General features: G+C 52.0%; 3 protein-coding genes across 3 annotated transcripts in view; 1 reads left to right on the forward strand and 2 right to left on the reverse strand.

The window, feature by feature from the left end:
* Tspear (thrombospondin-type laminin G domain and EAR repeats) overlaps positions 1 to 17,074 on the reverse strand; it is a 53,394-nt gene extending 36,320 nt beyond the window's left edge. The window contains exons 1-3 of the mRNA XM_013506099.1: positions 17,053 to 17,074; positions 15,754 to 15,930; positions 14,532 to 14,752 (exon numbers count right to left, since the gene is read on the reverse strand). Coding sequence (XP_013361553.1) covers positions 14,532 to 14,752; positions 15,754 to 15,930; positions 17,053 to 17,074 — 420 coding nt within the window. The remainder of the gene's footprint in view (positions 1 to 14,531; positions 14,753 to 15,753; positions 15,931 to 17,052) is intronic.
* LOC102007512 (keratin-associated protein 10-7-like) lies at positions 5,943 to 8,035 on the reverse strand. The gene has a single exon (XM_005375893.2). The coding sequence runs from the start codon at positions 7,707 to 7,709 to the stop codon at positions 6,885 to 6,887; it is 825 nt and encodes a 274-aa protein (XP_005375950.1). The 5' UTR covers positions 7,710 to 8,035; the 3' UTR covers positions 5,943 to 6,884.
* The window catches only part of LOC106146828 (keratin-associated protein 10-2-like), a 32,251-nt gene continuing 32,150 nt past the window's right edge, over positions 17,038 to 17,138 (forward strand). Inside the window, exon 1 of the mRNA XM_013505456.1 lies at positions 17,038 to 17,126. Coding sequence (XP_013360910.1) covers positions 17,073 to 17,126 — 54 coding nt within the window. The 5' untranslated portion in view covers positions 17,038 to 17,072. The remainder of the gene's footprint in view (positions 17,127 to 17,138) is intronic.

Consider the following 17,138-nt stretch of genomic DNA (forward strand, 5'->3'; position numbering starts at 1 on the left):
GAGCTGTGGATAACTTTTTCGCCAGGGGTGCATGGTTGGTGTTTTAGTTACTTTCTTTTCACTGAGACATGATAAAGATAAAGGAGGGAGGCTTATTTTGACTAACAGTTTGTAAAGGTTTTACTTCATAGCTAGCTCCAACAAAGGGCAGCATTAAAGTGAGGGAATGGAGGACAAGCTTCTCTTCACGTGGGGACCAGAAAGTGAGGGGGGATATCAAGGGAGTTGTGAGCTCACACTCACAGTGACCCACCTCTTCTAACCAACCTTCCCTCCTAACAGCAAGTTAGCTATATCACCCCATAACCCAAAATCCCCATCTTTGAGTTAATGAGGTTTAGAGGAACAGCCATACATAAATTATATCATTTTCTCCCTAGCCCCAAAAGACTTATACACATCTCTTTATGTTAAATTTGTTTAGTCCATCTCTAAGAGTTTCCAGCATCTGAACAGTTTCAGCATTACCAAAAATTCCAAGTCCAAAGCTCCTTTGAGACTTAAGGCAAACTGTGAACTATCAGCTTGTAAAATCAAAAAGAATGTTAAATACTTTCAAAATACATTGATGAAAGGTCAACAGTTCTATCCCAGATGGGAGAAATAGGGAGATAAAAAACAACAGGACCAAAGTAAGACAAACACAGCAAGGCAAATGCTAAATCTGATAGCCATGTCCAGTTCCTAGGGCATTCTGTAGCAATGAGATGTGAACTCCAAATAGCTTGCATGGTCTTCTGGCTATAACATTTCTGGTAGTTGTAGTTCTCATGGCTTCTACCTTGCCCATGAGAAATTCTCCAAATTGAAAGGGGAACTAGGAAAAGGGAGGGGGAAAAGAAGGGAGGGAAAATAAAACAATGAGAAAAGAAGGATGAAATCTGGGTGGAAGCCTTCATAACCTCACAACTCTTGCATTCTACATCCTCATAAAACCAGCACCACATACACAATGCCAAGGGCTGTGTTCCTCTTGTAGAGTAGCTGGGCCCCCTTGGATCATGGCTGCAGATGTCTCTAAGTACCTGGATGCAGAGCACTATTAATTCAGTCCTGGGGAACCAATTCCCTATGAGGCCATTCTCTAACACGGTGCCTCAGTGCTCTCTTCGCAAAGAAGGTTTTCACTTTTGTAGGCTGGTTGGTAGGGTCTTGCTGTTTCCCCTGATGCCCTCAAGGCATCCTTCCTATTGTACTGATTCAAAGTACCTCTCTTCTTTTTAATGCTAATATTTTCAGCAACTAAGCTCTCCTCTGCTTCAACTTTACAGGCCCAAATTTACAGGAGCTTCCTTTCTGGTGAAATTCAAAACTTTCACAATCCCTCAGCTATGCTGTTTGCTCTCGATTCTCAGTGTGGAGTGGGCTGAAACCCCCAACAGTAACTCTGGCAAAGCCTGAAAATTGTGTTGCCAGGAAATTTCTTCTGCAAATTAATTAGTCCACTGCTTTTCATTGTGGTTGTACACCAGACCTCAGGACATGAGCAAACTGTGGACAGATTTTTTTTTTTTGTTAGAGCCTAACACACATGGTTATGAGTCCAAAAACCAATGGGGTTCTTATTCCCAACCAAACTCTCCCAAGCCTGGTCTTTACTATCTGCATTTCTATGAGTGTTCTGGTCTTCTGAGCTCAGACCAGAATCTTTGAGTTTATAGTATTCTAGGACATCTCCAGGTGGCATCTTCAAACCTTTCCAAACTCCTGTCTTGAACAAACTCCTATCTTGCCAAAATCTTCTGAACCAAATGGTCAGGGGCGGTCACAGCCACACCCCCACTTTCCCAGTACCAAAATCTGTCTCAGGTGCTTTCTGGTCAGTGAGACACAATATGCAACACCCACAACTTAAAGGAGGACAGGTCTATCTTGGCTCACAGTTCGTAGAGGTTTTGGTCCACAGTTGGCTGCCTCCAAGACAGGGAAACCCAGGAGAGGGGCGCAGCAGAGGAACAGCTGCTCACCTCATGGTTCCCCCTCTTCCTACCAGACCCCCCTCTTCAAAGCAAGTCAGCTCTGAGCCCCACAATCCAATCACCTTCCGCAAGTCCTGCTTCTGTGCACTTGAGGCTTTGGGTGATATTGAGATTTATTCCCTAAGAGTGGGGACCCTCACCACGGTGTCACCTGAAACAGTCAAAACAAATTTCCATGTTGTCTCTCAGTGTTGCCCAGGTGAGAGCTGTGGTCTTCTGAGCTCTGACCAGAATCTCTCAGTTTATAGTAGTCTAGGACATCTCCAGGTGGCATCGCTTTGGAGAGCTGTGCAACTAGGCAAAGGTGACCACAGTGGCATGTGTTCCCTCCTCAGATGGAAGAGAGGACACTGTGAGGTCCCTGTTGTATGTGCAGCCACACCCCTACTGTCATGAAGCACATGAGGACACCTCATGGGCGATTCAGTGACTGTCACCTGGCTGTGGTCTTTGCTCTGCCATTGTAGCCAAGGACAGAGCCCTCAGATTCACACAGATGTGGGGGGACCACACTTGCCTGGCCACACCTGGACACCTGTGCTCATGTGTCCCCATGCATGGGCCTGTTCTATCACCATTCTGGGCCTCTGCTACCATCCCCCACCCCACACCAGCCTGCAGTTCGGGCCTCCAAAGCTGCATCTTGTCCTAGGTGTGGGGTGTATGGGGTGGTGTGGAGCACATGGACCATTGTCCAGAATGCCCGTCCTTTGCTGTGGAGCACCCTTGGGCCTGGGTCCAGCTGAGGCCTGTGTCTCCCACCTCCTGCTCAAATGCGGCCAGGTCACCCCACAATTCCTGGGTCCTGGGGAGTGTGGCATCATCCACATGCAGTGGGTGCAGGTCGGAGCCAGATGATGCCAACGGGATGGTCCTTGCACCTCTTTAGACCAATAGAGCCGGCACTTGTGGGAAGAGTCAGGTCACTTTGCTGTGCCTTTGATGGGGACATGGGGACCCCCACCCTCTTACTGTTTCTCTGCTGCTCTCCAGCTGCCCTGAGGTGACAGCTCATCTACTGCACACTCACACCAGGATGTTTTGTTCATTTCAGGTGCAACCAACAGGCAGACAACCATGGAGTGAAATTTCTGAAACTGGGAGCCACTATAAACCTTTCCTCTGTATAAGCTGTTTACCTGAGGTATTTTGTCACAGTGACACAAAGCTGACTAACACAACTGCATCCAAAAATATGTTTCTCTGGGCTTGTTTTTCCTTGGGCTCTGAGTGTATTTTTGTGTTGTGCACATGCTCCACTCTAGCAGGACAGTTTACACCTGCCTTCCTCTTCACCTCTCGCTCTGCCTTCACTTCCTGCTCTGACTTCATCTGCTCACACCTCTGCTTCCTGCTCACACTCTACTTCCTGCTCATGTCTTTGTTTCCTGATTGCTCAGAGCTTGAGTTTCAGCCCCAGAGGATCGTTGAGAGCTGCTCTCGGCTTTTCTGAGCATGTGTCCTCCTTGGCCTTGTGTGAGGCCTTTTAGACTTGCTGAAATGGGCAGCATCTTTCCAAGACCTTGTTCCCCCAAACAGCTCATGCACCATTTTTCCTCCCAGGCTTTCGCAGTCCCTGTTGTTCTCCCAGCTGACACGGTGGGCCATGGTGGTGCTGGTGAGCACTTTCATCTTCAGGGTTCTGACCGACACTCTGTGTGCCGACTTCTACACTGCGAGCGAGGCCTGAGTGAGGAGACACTGAGTCCGGCGGCTGTGTGGTCCCTCAGGGACTCCAGGCTCACCACAAGAGATGGCCGCACTCCTTGGAAATAATGTCCAGCTGCTCCCCCGGCACCAGCCCCACCCCAGGACCTGCACTGTTGTCCTCAGGTCCACATCCAGCTAGGACAGGTGGGGGAGGATGGCAGAAATGCCTCAGAGCCTGCTGGGTCTGCTGGTTTATTCTGGCTTAACTGTTCCCTCTCTGTAATGCAGTGTCCTCACCCTTTTAGCACCAGGAATGCGTTTCTTGGAAGGTAATTTCTCCACGGCCACAAAGTGTTTTCAGAGTTAGCTTCTCAGAAGGAGTGCACAGGCTAGACCCCTCACAGGTCACAGTAGGGTTCTTGTTCCTCTGAGAATCCAGTCCCACCGCGGATATCAAGGAGGCGGAGCTCAGCAGTGAGTGATGGAAGCCTTGGAGCCGCTGTGAATACAGGGGAAGCTCCACTCCCTAGACCCCTCTCCCCTCCTGCTGGGCTTCGGGGCTCCTAATATGGACCGTTACCACGGACTCCTGACCCAGGGAATGTTCTCCACAGGGCAGATAAGTTGCCAAGGTTTTTGTTGTTGTTTGTTTGTTGCCAGTTTCTGTGTCTTTGGCAGGACAGGCCCTCAGGCGCGCCTGCTCCAGTGTTTCTACAGCGTCGCTCTGGGCAGGGATGACGGGGGCCGGTCCTCTGGGGGCACGGTCAGCACTGGGCAGGAGAGAAAGCTGCAACCTTACTCAGGAAGTTCCACTCCTGGGAGGCCCGCAGCAAGAAGACTGGCACTTGTGCCAGTAGATGCATGGTGAGGACACACTCGTGGGGTCACCTGTAACAGTCAAACTGAGGTTCTGATGCGACCCCCATGCTGCCCGGATCTCACTGAAGAGCCGTGCACCTTGAGGGTGACCACAGTGACACGTGTTCCCCACTCAGATGGCAAGGAGAGCGCCCTGTGAGGTCCACACTGCGTGCTGTGACACCCCACTGCTGTGAAGCTCTCTCGGGACCCCTCGTGGGCAGCGCAGTGAGGGTCACCTGGCCATAGCCTCTGCTCTGCTATTGTAGTTCCGGATAGAGCCCTCAGATTCACTCAGGGTGGTGGAAATGCACCTGGACACACGTCCTCACATGTGCCCCATGTCACGTTCCTGCCGCATTCTGGGTTCTTGTGCCATTCCCTGTCCCCACCCCAGCCTGCAGGTGGGACTGCATCTTTGTCCTGTGCATGCTGAATGCTGGGCAATTTTGAGTACGTGGACCATAGCCCAGGACAGCCTCCCACTTTCTGTGGAGCACCCCTGGGTCCCGGGCCAGTGGAGGCCAGCACCTCCCTGGTCTCCCCCCTCCAGCTGAGCTGTGGCCAGGTCACCTCATGACTCCTGGACCCTGGGCAGTGTGGCATCATCTGCATGGGGTAGATGTTCCTCAGAGCCGGGCAGTGCCCCTGGGATGGTCCCTGGTCTCTACAGACCAGCAGAGTTGGCCAGGGGCTGACAGCAGACACCGAATGAGGGGATGGGGTGTCCAAGTCACATGCAGAAGCCAGAGGGCCCAAGGGCCAGTGTCCAGATCCAGGACTGGGCCTCTGCCCCTCCCACCCCTTGTGCCATCAACACAGAGACAGAGCATGGGCGGCGGAGGTTTTATTGGTGCTCAGGGACCAGCAGTGACACTGCTGGTTAGACTGGGAGGAATGATGCCTGGGATGCAGCCCGCATACCATGGGCCAAGAGTAGGGAGGAGTTGAGGAGGCTCAGGTGCCCACAAGAGCTGTGGGGGTGGGGAGGAGGAAGAGGCAGGGCTGACGTTCTGAGGGGCTGGTCAGGGGCAGCCGGGCTGAAGGGCACTCAGTGTGCAGGCTTGCAGCGGAGGGTAGACAAGATGGGGGCGGAGAAGAGGACATGAAAAGAAGTGAGACGTGTTATGTGCGTGTTCCTACTGCCTGTGATGAATGTGCTCCTTAGAGACTGCAAACGTGGTCCAAGAAAGGATGGCGGCACGAAATGGTACCCACTGTCTGACCTGCCTGTGGTGAGCCTCAGGTTCTAGGAACACGCCTAGGGCTGGGTTTCGGTGAGAAGTTGGTGTGAATAAAGGTATAACCTTCTCCCTTCTACCGAGTTCTAGTCCCCGAGCTAAAGATTCCTCCTCTGACCTGGGTCCTTGAGCAAAACCGGGAAGTCCCCTGTCCCTATGAATGGCTACTGGGCTGGCACACTTACGCTTGGCATTGAATAGCTTTGCCGAAGGCAGAGGATGGAAACTAAGGTGGAGGGAGGGCCAGCGTGCCGACGCCCTCACAAAGCAAGGACAGCTCCGTGGCCAAAGTAACGAAGCACACAAGGGAACAAGGCCAGGAGCAAGAATGGCAGAAACTGCAGAAAACAAAAACACATCGTGGAGACATCAGGTGTTGAAAATCCCACACAGAGGTCACAAAGAAACTGTCTTCAGATAGTCACGAAACAGACCAGATCGGCATTGTCTTCCAGGGATGAGAATATTTATTTTATGGGGTAACAGAGATAGTGGGCGGGGGAAGAGAGGGCAGAGGGAGGGGCGAGGGATGCTGGAGAGCTGGCTGGGGTCCAGGGACTTGCAGTGTAGGGCACACAGAAGACCTGGGCCAAGGGCCAGCGGGCAGCAGGCCCCTCTGTCCCTGACTGTCACAGGGATCCTGCACGGGAGTCTCCATGGCAGACAGGCTCCCCACACGGGGCTGGCAGGGATGATTATCAAGAGCGAGCCAGGCACCATGGGAGGGGACGGCTGGCCTTGTCTGTGGCATAATCAGCCTGGGCGCAGCTCAAGGCCAGGAGCCCAAAGTGATACCCCTGCCACGTCCGAGCTCTGCATGGTTTGCCAGGTGTGCAAAGGACCTGGGGGAGGGCACAGGGCTGACTGTTTGCACATGGCAGGTCATCCTGTGGGGAGGACTCAGTAACCACCAGCCAGCCTGGATGCAAAATAGGGTTTGGGAAGCTACAGCTCAGAGGACGCTGGGAGCTGCCAGGGTCCTGGGCTCAGCACAGCCTGCACGGTAGGGGTGGGAATTCTGGGGCTGAAAAGGTCCAAGGATGAAGGGTCAAGTCAGAGTTGGTTTCAGGGCAACTGAAGACTGGAGCATGGAGTTGGTGTGAATAAAGGTATAACATGGAGACTGGAGCCTGCCGGCCCTGCGGGATGAGGCCAATCAGCAGCAGGACTTCTGGCCCAGGGAGAGGCCACAGCAGGCCGGGCGGGGGCAGGTGGGACGGCAGAGCAGGGACACGCAGGAGGATGGGCGGCAGCAGCTGGGCTCACAGGAGGAGGTACAGCAGGAGGAGGCAGGCACACAGCAGGAGGGTCTGCACACGGGGCGGCAGAGCAGGGACACGGAGGAGCAGGAAGGTGTGCAGCAGACGGGCTTGCAGCAGACGGGCACACAGCAGGATGGCTGGCAGGGGGAGCAGGAGTAGCAAGCTGGCTGGCAGCAGGAGGAGGAGGCACCTGAGCAGGTGGGTGTGCAGCAGACAGGTGTGCAGCAAACAGGCTTGCAGCAGACAGGCTTGCAGCAGACAGGCTTGCAGCACACAGGTGTGCAGCACACAGGCTTGCAGCACACAGGTGTGCAGCAGGCAGGTATGCAGCAGGATGACTGGCAGGGAGAGCAAGAGCAGCAAGCTGGTTGGCAGCTAGACTGCTGGCAGCAGGAGGAGGAGGCACCAGAGCAGGAAGGCGTGCAGCAGACAGGTTTGCAGCAGACAGGTGTGCAGCAGACAGGTGTGCAGCAGGCGGGCACACAGCAGGAAGGCTGGCAGGAGGAGGAGCAGCAAGCCGGCTGGCAGGTGGAGCTGGTACAGCCTGACTGGCAGCATGGGGTGCAGATGAGGCTCAGGCAGGGGGCTGAGGTGCAGCAGCTGGGCTGGCAGCAGCTGGGCTCACAGCAGGAGGGCTCGCAGCAGCTCTCTGGGCAGTCGTCCACCTGCCAGGGCTCGGTGCAAGCGCTGGAGCAGACGGACATGGTGGAGGCGGCCATGGCGGGGTCGGGCTGGGGAGGTGTGAGTGAGTGAGTGAGTGAGTGTGTGAGTGAGTGAGTTGTGTGTGTGAGTGTGGATCCTGGCAGCTGCCCTTTTATACCCCTCTGTGCTCTTTGTGTTGTCCCAGGGGTGGCTTAGTGAAGCCTTCCTCTTCCTGGTTGTGTTTGGAGTTGGCCTGTGTCTCATGTCTCCGGCTCAGTGTTTTGGCTGCTGCTGGCTGTAACCCTGGCTGGGCCGTGCTGAGTCAGGGCTTTCCTGGGTCAACCAGCAGGATGCTTTGGTTGTATCCGTGGGCTCTCCAGATGCAGAGGCGGCAGCAATACAGCAATGGTGGGGGTGAGGACTCTGCTATTCCAGGACGTCGCTTCCTGTGCACACAGCTCTCACCTGGCTGGCAGGAGGTGGGAGAACTCAGGCTGTGGTGCTCGGGCTCGGCCGCCCAGCCTCTGGCAAGGTGGTCAAGGCTGCTGCCCTCTGTGTGCATAGGGCACGTGTCCGCCCTGGGTGACCCCTGGCACAGGGTGAGGCTGTGTTGTCCTGTGGCAGAGATGGTTCACAGAGAGGGGCTGAGACGACCAGAAGGTGCTGATGCAGTTTGCGTCTTTCCAGTCTCACTTCCCAGAATGCTCCACGGCAAGTGTGTGTGCAGAGCTCACCCCTGCCTCCTCTCTGCAAGGTGCCAGCAGCTTTGCCTGCAGCCCAGTGCTCGGAGTCCCCAAGGCCCCCGTGTGCAAGCCCTGCCTGCTCTCCGCCCTTGGCAAGCCCCAGTGTGGCCTGGAGCCTGCTGCCAGTGGTGGCCCCGCTGCTTCCCTCAGGGAGCAGGGTCTGGGGCCCACGGGCCTTGTCCTGCAAAGACCCGCATGGCTGGAGGTAGCAGCCCATACTGCATCCCTGGAGCTGGACTGGGGAGCACTGGGGTTTGGTGACCACCTCCTGTCTGCATTCTGTGGTCACTCTGCCAAGTCTCTCAAGGGTGAGTGGCTCACCAGTGTGTTGGGCTCCTGGGTGCCTGTTGGAGCCAGTGTGCTGTGGGGCTTGGGGCACCTCTGCCCTCTGAACAGGGTGTGGGTCACCGCTGGAGTACTACTTGGACAAGGCAGGTAGGAATGCAGAAAAGATTCTTCAAATGGCTCACAATTTGCTAAATGTATGGAAAAGCAGCCGTGTGCATATTCAGGAAAGTCAACCTACGCCAAAGGAGAACGCACGAAAGATGCACAAACTGACAGATCGTAGTGAAAAGACTGCATGCTAAACCAAGGGGGAAATCTGATAACAGCCAGAGAAAGACGGTGGGTCGCTGACAAGGGAACTGCAAGGAACGAAGGCTGATTTTCATTAGACCCTTGCAGGCAGCAGGATGGCTGTTCAGATTCTCACAGAAAAACGTGGTGTACCAGGAACCCTGCACCCAACCCAAACTACCCTTCAAAATCAGAAGCAAAATAAAGATATCCCAGAGAAACAGAAACTGGGGGTCCTGCTGCTGGTTGCACACTGTGGGGGACCCAGCGGGAGTCTTCAAAAGGAGGGAGTGTGACGTCAGGCCCAAGGCAAATCCCACGCAAGCCCAAGGTCACCAGAGAAGGGGACCACGGGTCTGTGGAAGACAGTGCAGATGTGTACTCTCTCCTTGCCTCTCTTACCTTATTAAAAACACAACTGAGTAGAAAATGTGTTGATGGGCCCATAACAGATGGAAAAACACACAGGAGGTGGGTGGGGAGCAAAGCCATAGTAGGCAAAGGAAATCGCCCCAGATGGTAGTTCAAATCCACAGGATAAAATGAAGGGAGTCAGAGATGAGAAAGAGGAGGTTAATATAATAAAAGTTATAAATGTGTCATTGCATCATTGTTCTCCCTTTTTCTCTAAGATTCTCTCAAAAATCATAAAATTATATAAAGTAATAACTATTGCAATCTGTTCTTGGGTTTTTAGCATTTATATAAAACATGCATAACAACAAGACCACTAAAACAGCAAAAAGGATCAATGTTATATAGGAGTATTGTTTTCATATTTCATTGGAATTGAGTTAGTACAAATTGGAAGTTGATTCTGATAGGTTAAAGTAAGTTTTTGACATGCAGTAGAGCATCCCCTAAGGAAACACTTAATGATGAAAATATCATTAAAGAAGTGAAAATTTTACATTAGAATATATTCACTTAGTACAAAAGAAGGAAGTCAGGGATGCGTGACCAAAAATAATACGAGACACATAAGAAATAAAAGGCAAAATATATACAAATCCACTATAATCGATTCTCATTGTTAATGGCAGTTATTTTATATATAGTGCTATGTGCCTGTGATCCGGTACTCGGGAGGTGAAAGCAGGAGGATTGCAAATTCGAGGCCATCCTGGGCTACATACTGAACCTCTGAGTCCAAAAAAACAAAAACCATACAAATAAAAATGGAAGTCACTGCAAATACTGAATTAGCAAATACTGTACCACTGCTCCTAGAGGAGACACAGAGCCTCTGGTCCCCCTTTCAACTGATCAATATATAATCTTATTTCAAGCATGTTATGATTCGGGTTGCAAACGTTCCTAAAGGAAATCTGATGGGCTTTGGGGGCTGACTGGTTCACAAGGGGGGCAGTGGATTAAGCCACTGACGGGGCTGCAACTTGATGGCTTTGTTGGGAGGAGACAGAAACAGGAGGTGGGGCCTAGACGCAAGGTGGGACCGCAGGGGTGTGCCTGCCTGGGGCTCCATCTGGCCCCGCCCCTTCCGCTCGGGCCCTTTCCCTCTCTCTGCTTCCTGGCTGCCCTGGCTGAGCAGCTTTCCTACCACACCCCCTGCCACAATGTGCACACTGGCACAGGCCTAAAAGCAACTGAGCCGGATGACCATGAGCTGAAACCTCTGATACGGTGAGCGCAAACAAGTCTTTCTTCCTCTGAGTTGTTTTCTCAGCTATTTGGTCACAGTGATGGAAACACGGCTAATACAAAGTATGTTTGATAATTATTGTTTGTTCGTTCACCTTGAGCCATAACCAACAGCACCATGACTCATGCCTGAGTGTGCAAACATACCTGCTTCCCTGTGAGGGGCATCGCAGTCTTTTCCCTGTGGGGCACTACGCCGTGCTTCGTCACTATACCAAGGGACCATTCAAATACCAAAATCACCAAAAAAAGTTTTTAATTAAAAAGACACAAAAATGTGAAAACTGTGACGCCTGATAGGCTACAAAAAAGATACTCATTTATAGCTTGAGAGCTGAGATAAGAGTGTGGGAGGTCACCTTATTTAGATCTGCTGGCAACATGATGTGGGGAAATATTATTTCTATCATCCCATGCATATCCATGGACGGCCATGAAAGCACACCAATACTGATTTGGGTGTTATAAATCAATTTTAGCACTTAGGTGAGTATACAAAGGCAATCCCTACCAATGAGTGTCAACTTTATATCAATATCATTAAATGTGAATGAGATAAATAATTAAATCAAGAGCCAGAGATTGTCAGACTAGATTTTCAAAAAATAGGTTTCAATTAGATACTGTCTACAATAAGCACACTTTAGATTCAAAGATGCAAATAGATTGAAAGTAAAATGATCAGCTGGGCATGGTGGTGCACACCTGTAATCCCAGCACTTGGGAGGCTGTTAGGAGGATCACTGTGAGTTTGCGGGTAGCCTGGGGTATGTAGTAAGTTCAATTCCAGCCTGAGTTGCATAGTAAGACCCTGTCCAAAAAAGAAAAAAAAAGTAAAAGGATGGAAAGACAGGTATCTGCAAACAGAAACCACAAGAAAACTAGAATGGCTAAACTAATGTCATAAAATAGACTTTAAGACCAATGTTTTTGCTAAAGAGATATATTTTCTACATAAAATGATCAACCTATTAGAATGATATAACAAATATAAACACATATGCAAATAACAGAGCTCCAAAGTGCAATGGTAAAAACTGACAGAAGTGCAGGGAGCGATAGAGAATTCCACAGTACTGAAGATTTCAGTACACTGGTTTCAAAAACGGGTAGAAAAGCTAGGTAGAGGGTCATCAAGAAAGAGAAGACTAGAAGAACACAGTAAATCTGTGCGACCTACTGGATATCTGCCAAATGCGGCCACCACAGCATATGTACTCCCTGACACACGCATGGAGCATGGACCGGGCAAGAGGATAAAGACAAGGCCAGACATGTATTCTGCAAATCATAGAATGCAACTAAAAATCAACAACAGAAAAAATTGGGAAACTCACAACTATGTGGACATTGAACAATGTACTCCTTAAATGACTGAAGTCAAAGGGGAAATCAAGGAGAAAATCATACAATAAATTGAGATAAATGAAAATGAAAACCAAAATGCCAGACTTCATGGGAGGCAGCAGACGTGCTACTCTGAGAGACATTTATAGGTTGAGATATCTATACCAAGAAAAGTCCAACAAATCAATAATCTAACCTTCTGCTTTAAGACTCTGGAGAAAGAAGAAGACACTAAAACTAAAGCCAGCACAGTCAAGGAGATAATAAAGACTGCAGCAGAAATGAATGAAGAAGAAAAACTCATATGATTCTTCACAGACTCTTGAAAACTAGAAAAGCAGATGATACTTCTTGACTGGTTCTCTGAGGTCAGTGTTACTGCCCTACCATCCTCAGATAAGAGAATCACAAAAAAACTATAACCAACATCGCTCATGATATGGATGCAAAATCAGCAAAACACTGCCAAACTGGATCTAGCAACGGACAAAAGATTTTAACACTGCAGGTACCGTAGTCTGGGTCTGAAATGTCCCCAGAAGCCCTTGTGCTGAAAGCCTGGTCTGCTGTAGTGCTGTGGGCAGTGCAGAAGCCTTAGGAGGTGTGTCTGGTGGGAGGAGTTAGGTCAGAGGCGTGCACCCTGGGGCATCGAGGTCCAGCCCTCTTCCTCCTTTCTTTGCTTCCTGGGAACCATGAGGTAAGCAATATCCCTGCCATTCACTCCCCACTATGAGGTGCTGCTTCACCACAGGCCCAAAGGCAGTAGGACCGAGTGACCATGGACAGAGAGCTTGCACCGAGCCAAAGTAAACCTTCCCTCTTTATGAGGTGATTAGCTTGTGTACTTGTCACACTAACACAATGGCCAAATGGGATATATCTATGGAACAAAAGATTGATTTAACATCTGAAAAATCGATTAGTGGAATAAAACAATTGATAGAGCCAGAAAAGATGCATGGCAAAGTCCAATGCTCATTCAAGAAGGGAAAATGTAGCAAGTGAGGAATAGGGGGAATCAGAACACAGTTATAGGACACAAGATACAAAATATACAAAAATCAATTGTACTTTACACACCTGTACTTACTTTATACATCTGTAATGCACAAGTCAAAAAAGTCACATTAAGGTAACAATTCTATGTACAGCAGTATCAAGGAAAAAATACATAGGCATGAATTTAACAAATGAATTGCAAAATTTATATTCTGAAAATTATAAAACATTATTTTTATTTTGTTAAAGCTGTAAATCAATGGAAAAAATCTCATATCCGTAGGCCAGAATTCTTAATTCTGTTAACGTGGCAGTATTGCCCAAGTCAATCTACACAACTCTCCAGTTCCTATTAGGAGCCAGCTAACTTTGTAGAAATTGTCAAGTTCATTTTCAAATTAATGTGGGATTGCAAGGGCACCAGAATGAACAAAACACACAAGAAGGAGGAAAAGGAGGAGGGGAAATTGAGCAACTCACAACTCCAAATTATCACATTTATGACAAAGCTGTAGTGGCCAAGACTGTATGGTACTGGCATATAAATAAAGAGATCAATGGAATAAAATGGAGAGGCTGTAAATAAACCCACATATCTACCACCCATAAATCCAATAATGATGCAAAGACCTTTTAATAGGGAGGAATTAGTCTCTGACAAATGGTGTTGGGACAACTGGATGTGAAAGAGTGAAACTGGGCTGGGAGTGAGGCTCAGTGGTAGAGTTCTTGTCTTGCATGCGCAAGGCCCTGAGCTCAATCTCCAGTACCACAAAAGAAAGAAAGAAAGAAACTAGACCCTACCTCACACCATGTGCAAAAACTAACTCAAATGGACCTGAGACTTAAATATAAGCACCACATGCCCCGCTGGAGGCGCCTGCAGGAGTCATCATGAGCCACCCTGAATCCTAAACACGAGCTCATGCTTATCGACTGGGCACTGCCCCAGGACTCGTGTTTCTGTGTGTCTGCATGTGGCGGGTGTTTTATGTGTGTGTGGGCATGTGTTTGTGCCCACATGTGTAGTATGGGTGTATATCTGTGTTTATATGCATGTACATCTGTGTGTATGTTCTATGTGCGTGGTGTGGGTGTCTGTGTGTCTATGTATGTACATCTGTGTGGTTGCATGGTGTGTGTGTGTGTGTGTGTGTGTGTGTGCCTGTGCATCTCTGTGGGGTATGGGGTGTCTGTGTGTAGGAATGCGAAGACAAATGCCACGGGTCCCCACCTCCCAGGCCAGTAGGGAGGAGAAGGGGTGGGGGGGCGGCTGCACGCCAGGAAGGCGGCCTCCCCTCTTCCTCCAATCCTCCTCCCTAGAAGCAGAATCACCAGGACAACCTTATGCCACCCAGGGTGACCCACACTCTGCCTGCACACGGCCAGTGCCTTATCTCATTACCCAGCAAGGCAGCAAGGCAAGCACTCTCCTTCCCGGGTGCAGAGGGCTTTGACAGATGCCTGCTGGGCACGTCGCGATCAGCCTACCCTCTGCACGCGCTGCTCTCGGGAACATCACAAAGGAAAATCAGGGCAACCAACATGTAGAGACAAAGCACTACTGACCTTGGGTGGAAGGCTGGGAACCTTCAAGGTCACGACGATGGAAAACTCCTCGGGAAAGAGGTCGCATCTGGAGAAAATCCTCGAGGCAGGGAAACTCACTGTGCGGGGCGCGGCAGCCGAGAGCTGCAGGCCCCGCACGCCCTGCGCCTGTGTCATCTTGATTTTGCCCACGGCGCCATTCACAGGGACCACCTCTGCCAGGATGTCCAGGGGACGCAGGTCTGTGTCAAAGACAGCACAGGTGGGTTAGGCAGGGCAGCGGGGAGGTGACGGCCTGGGACGGGACGCCTATGCGGCGGTCTGTCCTGGGCATCTCCTGCGTTTCAGTGTGAAAGCTGATCCAGCGACCATGTCGGCCCTCACTAACAGTGATGGCTAATACAGCCAGAAGGACACAGAAGAGGGGACGACACACGCGTGCCTGGCGACAACAACGGCACTACAGATGGGCAGCACGGCTGCGGCCTCCTTGCACAGGAGCTGCTTCTCCGAGGATGTCTGCCCCGGGCTGGTTCCGCCCTGCGATTGGTCCTGCTTCTCACCACCCTCTGCAGCCCTCCTTGTACCTGGACAGATCCCTTGCTCCCCTCCCCGAGTCCGCTGCAGGGGACCCTGCCCAAGCGCATGCCCAAGCCCATGTGCTCTGCTGGTGGTGCCCGCAGGGGTGTTGGGACGACAGTCAGCACCCTTTCAGGGCAGGTCGCTGAGGGGTCAGCACGCCCACGAGAGTCGGGGTGGCAGTGGGGCCTGGGCCTGAAGCACACAGCGTCCCTTGCAGGGCTGCAGCCTGCCCTGGTGGCAGGTGTGCCTGGAGGCCCTGTCCGTGCTGCACTGCCCAGCGCCCCAGGCACTCTGTCCCTTGGGAGAGCAGTGGCCTGCCAGCTGCCAGGGCTGCTCCCTGGGGCGCTGCTGCAGGGGAGCAAGCAGAGAGGCGGCAGCAGGCAGGAGGCAGAGCCCAAAGAGAGGCTGGGGCAGAGCCTCGAGAGCCCTTTTTCCTCCATCAAATCAAAGAACTGCAGACCAGGTCCCCCGAGGAGAGGGAGGGGCTGCTGGGCAGAGGTTGACACAGAAACGAGGGATTTGTGAGGACTCAGGGTCGCCCCCAAACCCTGGGCCACGGCAGAGGGAAAAACAGCGACATCCCGGAACCAGACAAGCCCGCGTCCTTGTTCTGGCCACAGCCCGCTGTGGGATTCGCCCTGACACAATAACTACAGCTCACGGCCAGAAAACGCGGGCCGGGCCCAAAGGAGGGGCGTTAGCAGAAACAGCGCTCTGCTCAAGCGTCCAGATCCCGAAGGACCGGGGAAGGCTGGGGGCTTGCGGCTGGCAAACACTGGAGGGACCGCGGCGCAGTGCCCGTGGGGTCCTCCAGGGGGCGCTGCGTCAGAGCTGAATCCTGCCTCAGTGGATCACCCTGGATCTGGCAACAGACCATGAGTACGTCCTGGACAACACCATGGAAAAAAAGAAAAAAGATGAAAAGCAAAAGTGAAAAAAAAAACCCACCATGAGAAGCCATGTGGGCTCTCATGGGCACTTACCACCACTCCAACAATGGTAATTTGGTAAAATGTGAAAGGTCACCCCATGCACTGAAGCCATGTCTACACACGCATGTGCTTTGGGACCCACATCCTGCAGCCCTGGTTCCTGTCCTCACCAGCTCTGGACTGGAGTCCGTGGGCAGGTAACAGCCACACACTGAGCTGTCTTCCCCCAGAGCACATGAGTGCTCCCCTGACCCCAGTGTCTGTAAGGTGACCTTGGGGACAGGGCCGTGCAGAGGATCGGGTCAAACGAGGCGTGGGCGGGCTCTGGTCCGGCCTGACTGTCCTTAGGAGGCGCAACTCAGACACAGTGACACAGGGCAGAGACCGAGTGGAGACGGAGGCCCATATGAGCCAGGGACAGTGGCAGTGGCCGTGACACCAGGAGCCAGGACAGGCCCTCCCTCAGCCACGAGGGGACTGCTGCCCTGACCCCTGAACTTGGACTTCTGACCTCCAGGCTGAGGCTGGAGTTCGTTCAACTTGACACACAAGCACACGACCCACACGACTTGCACTCAGAAACCACGTAAGCGTCCTTCTCTGCCCTGGGCAGGACCCGGGTCAGCAGCCCAGGAAGCAAAGCTGGCAGAGACCACGGGCCACGTGCTCCTGTGCCCAGCACCCGCAGTCATGGGGGAGGGGAGGGGAGGTTGGCCCAATAGCACTGTGTAGAAACCCACAGGTCCCACAGCTTCCCCTGATTTGCTCTCAGACAAAAAGTTAGGACCCCCACGCTGCCCCAGTCCTCTCTGGGGTTGTGATCTCAGCGACAAGACAGGCCACAGAGTGATGGCTGCTGTTTGCCTCCAGGAAGCAGCTGGGAACACACAAGGAAGGAGGAAGGAGGAAGGAGGAAGTTGTGGGGCCTGAACAAGGACAGGACAGTGCCACCAGGGAGGAGGATAAAAGGCCCAGAGACTTCTGCTTCACACACTCACACTCACTCACTCACACTCACACACTCACACCTCCCCAGCCCGACCCCGCCATGGCCGCCTCCACCATGTCCGTCTGCTCCAGTGCTTGCACCGAGCCCTGGCAGGTGGACGACTGC

Source organism: Chinchilla lanigera, unplaced genomic scaffold (genome assembly GCF_000276665.1).
Source record: "Chinchilla lanigera isolate Chin_1 unplaced genomic scaffold, ChiLan1.0 scaffold00006, whole genome shotgun sequence".
Classification (NCBI taxonomy): domain Eukaryota; kingdom Metazoa; phylum Chordata; class Mammalia; order Rodentia; family Chinchillidae; genus Chinchilla; species Chinchilla lanigera.

What these genes read in the sequence shown, in the direction of transcription:
- LOC102007512 (XM_005375893.2), bottom strand. Translation starts at nt 7,709, where the DNA reads ATGGCCGCCTCCACCATGTCCGTCTGCTCCAGCGCTTGCACCGAGCCC.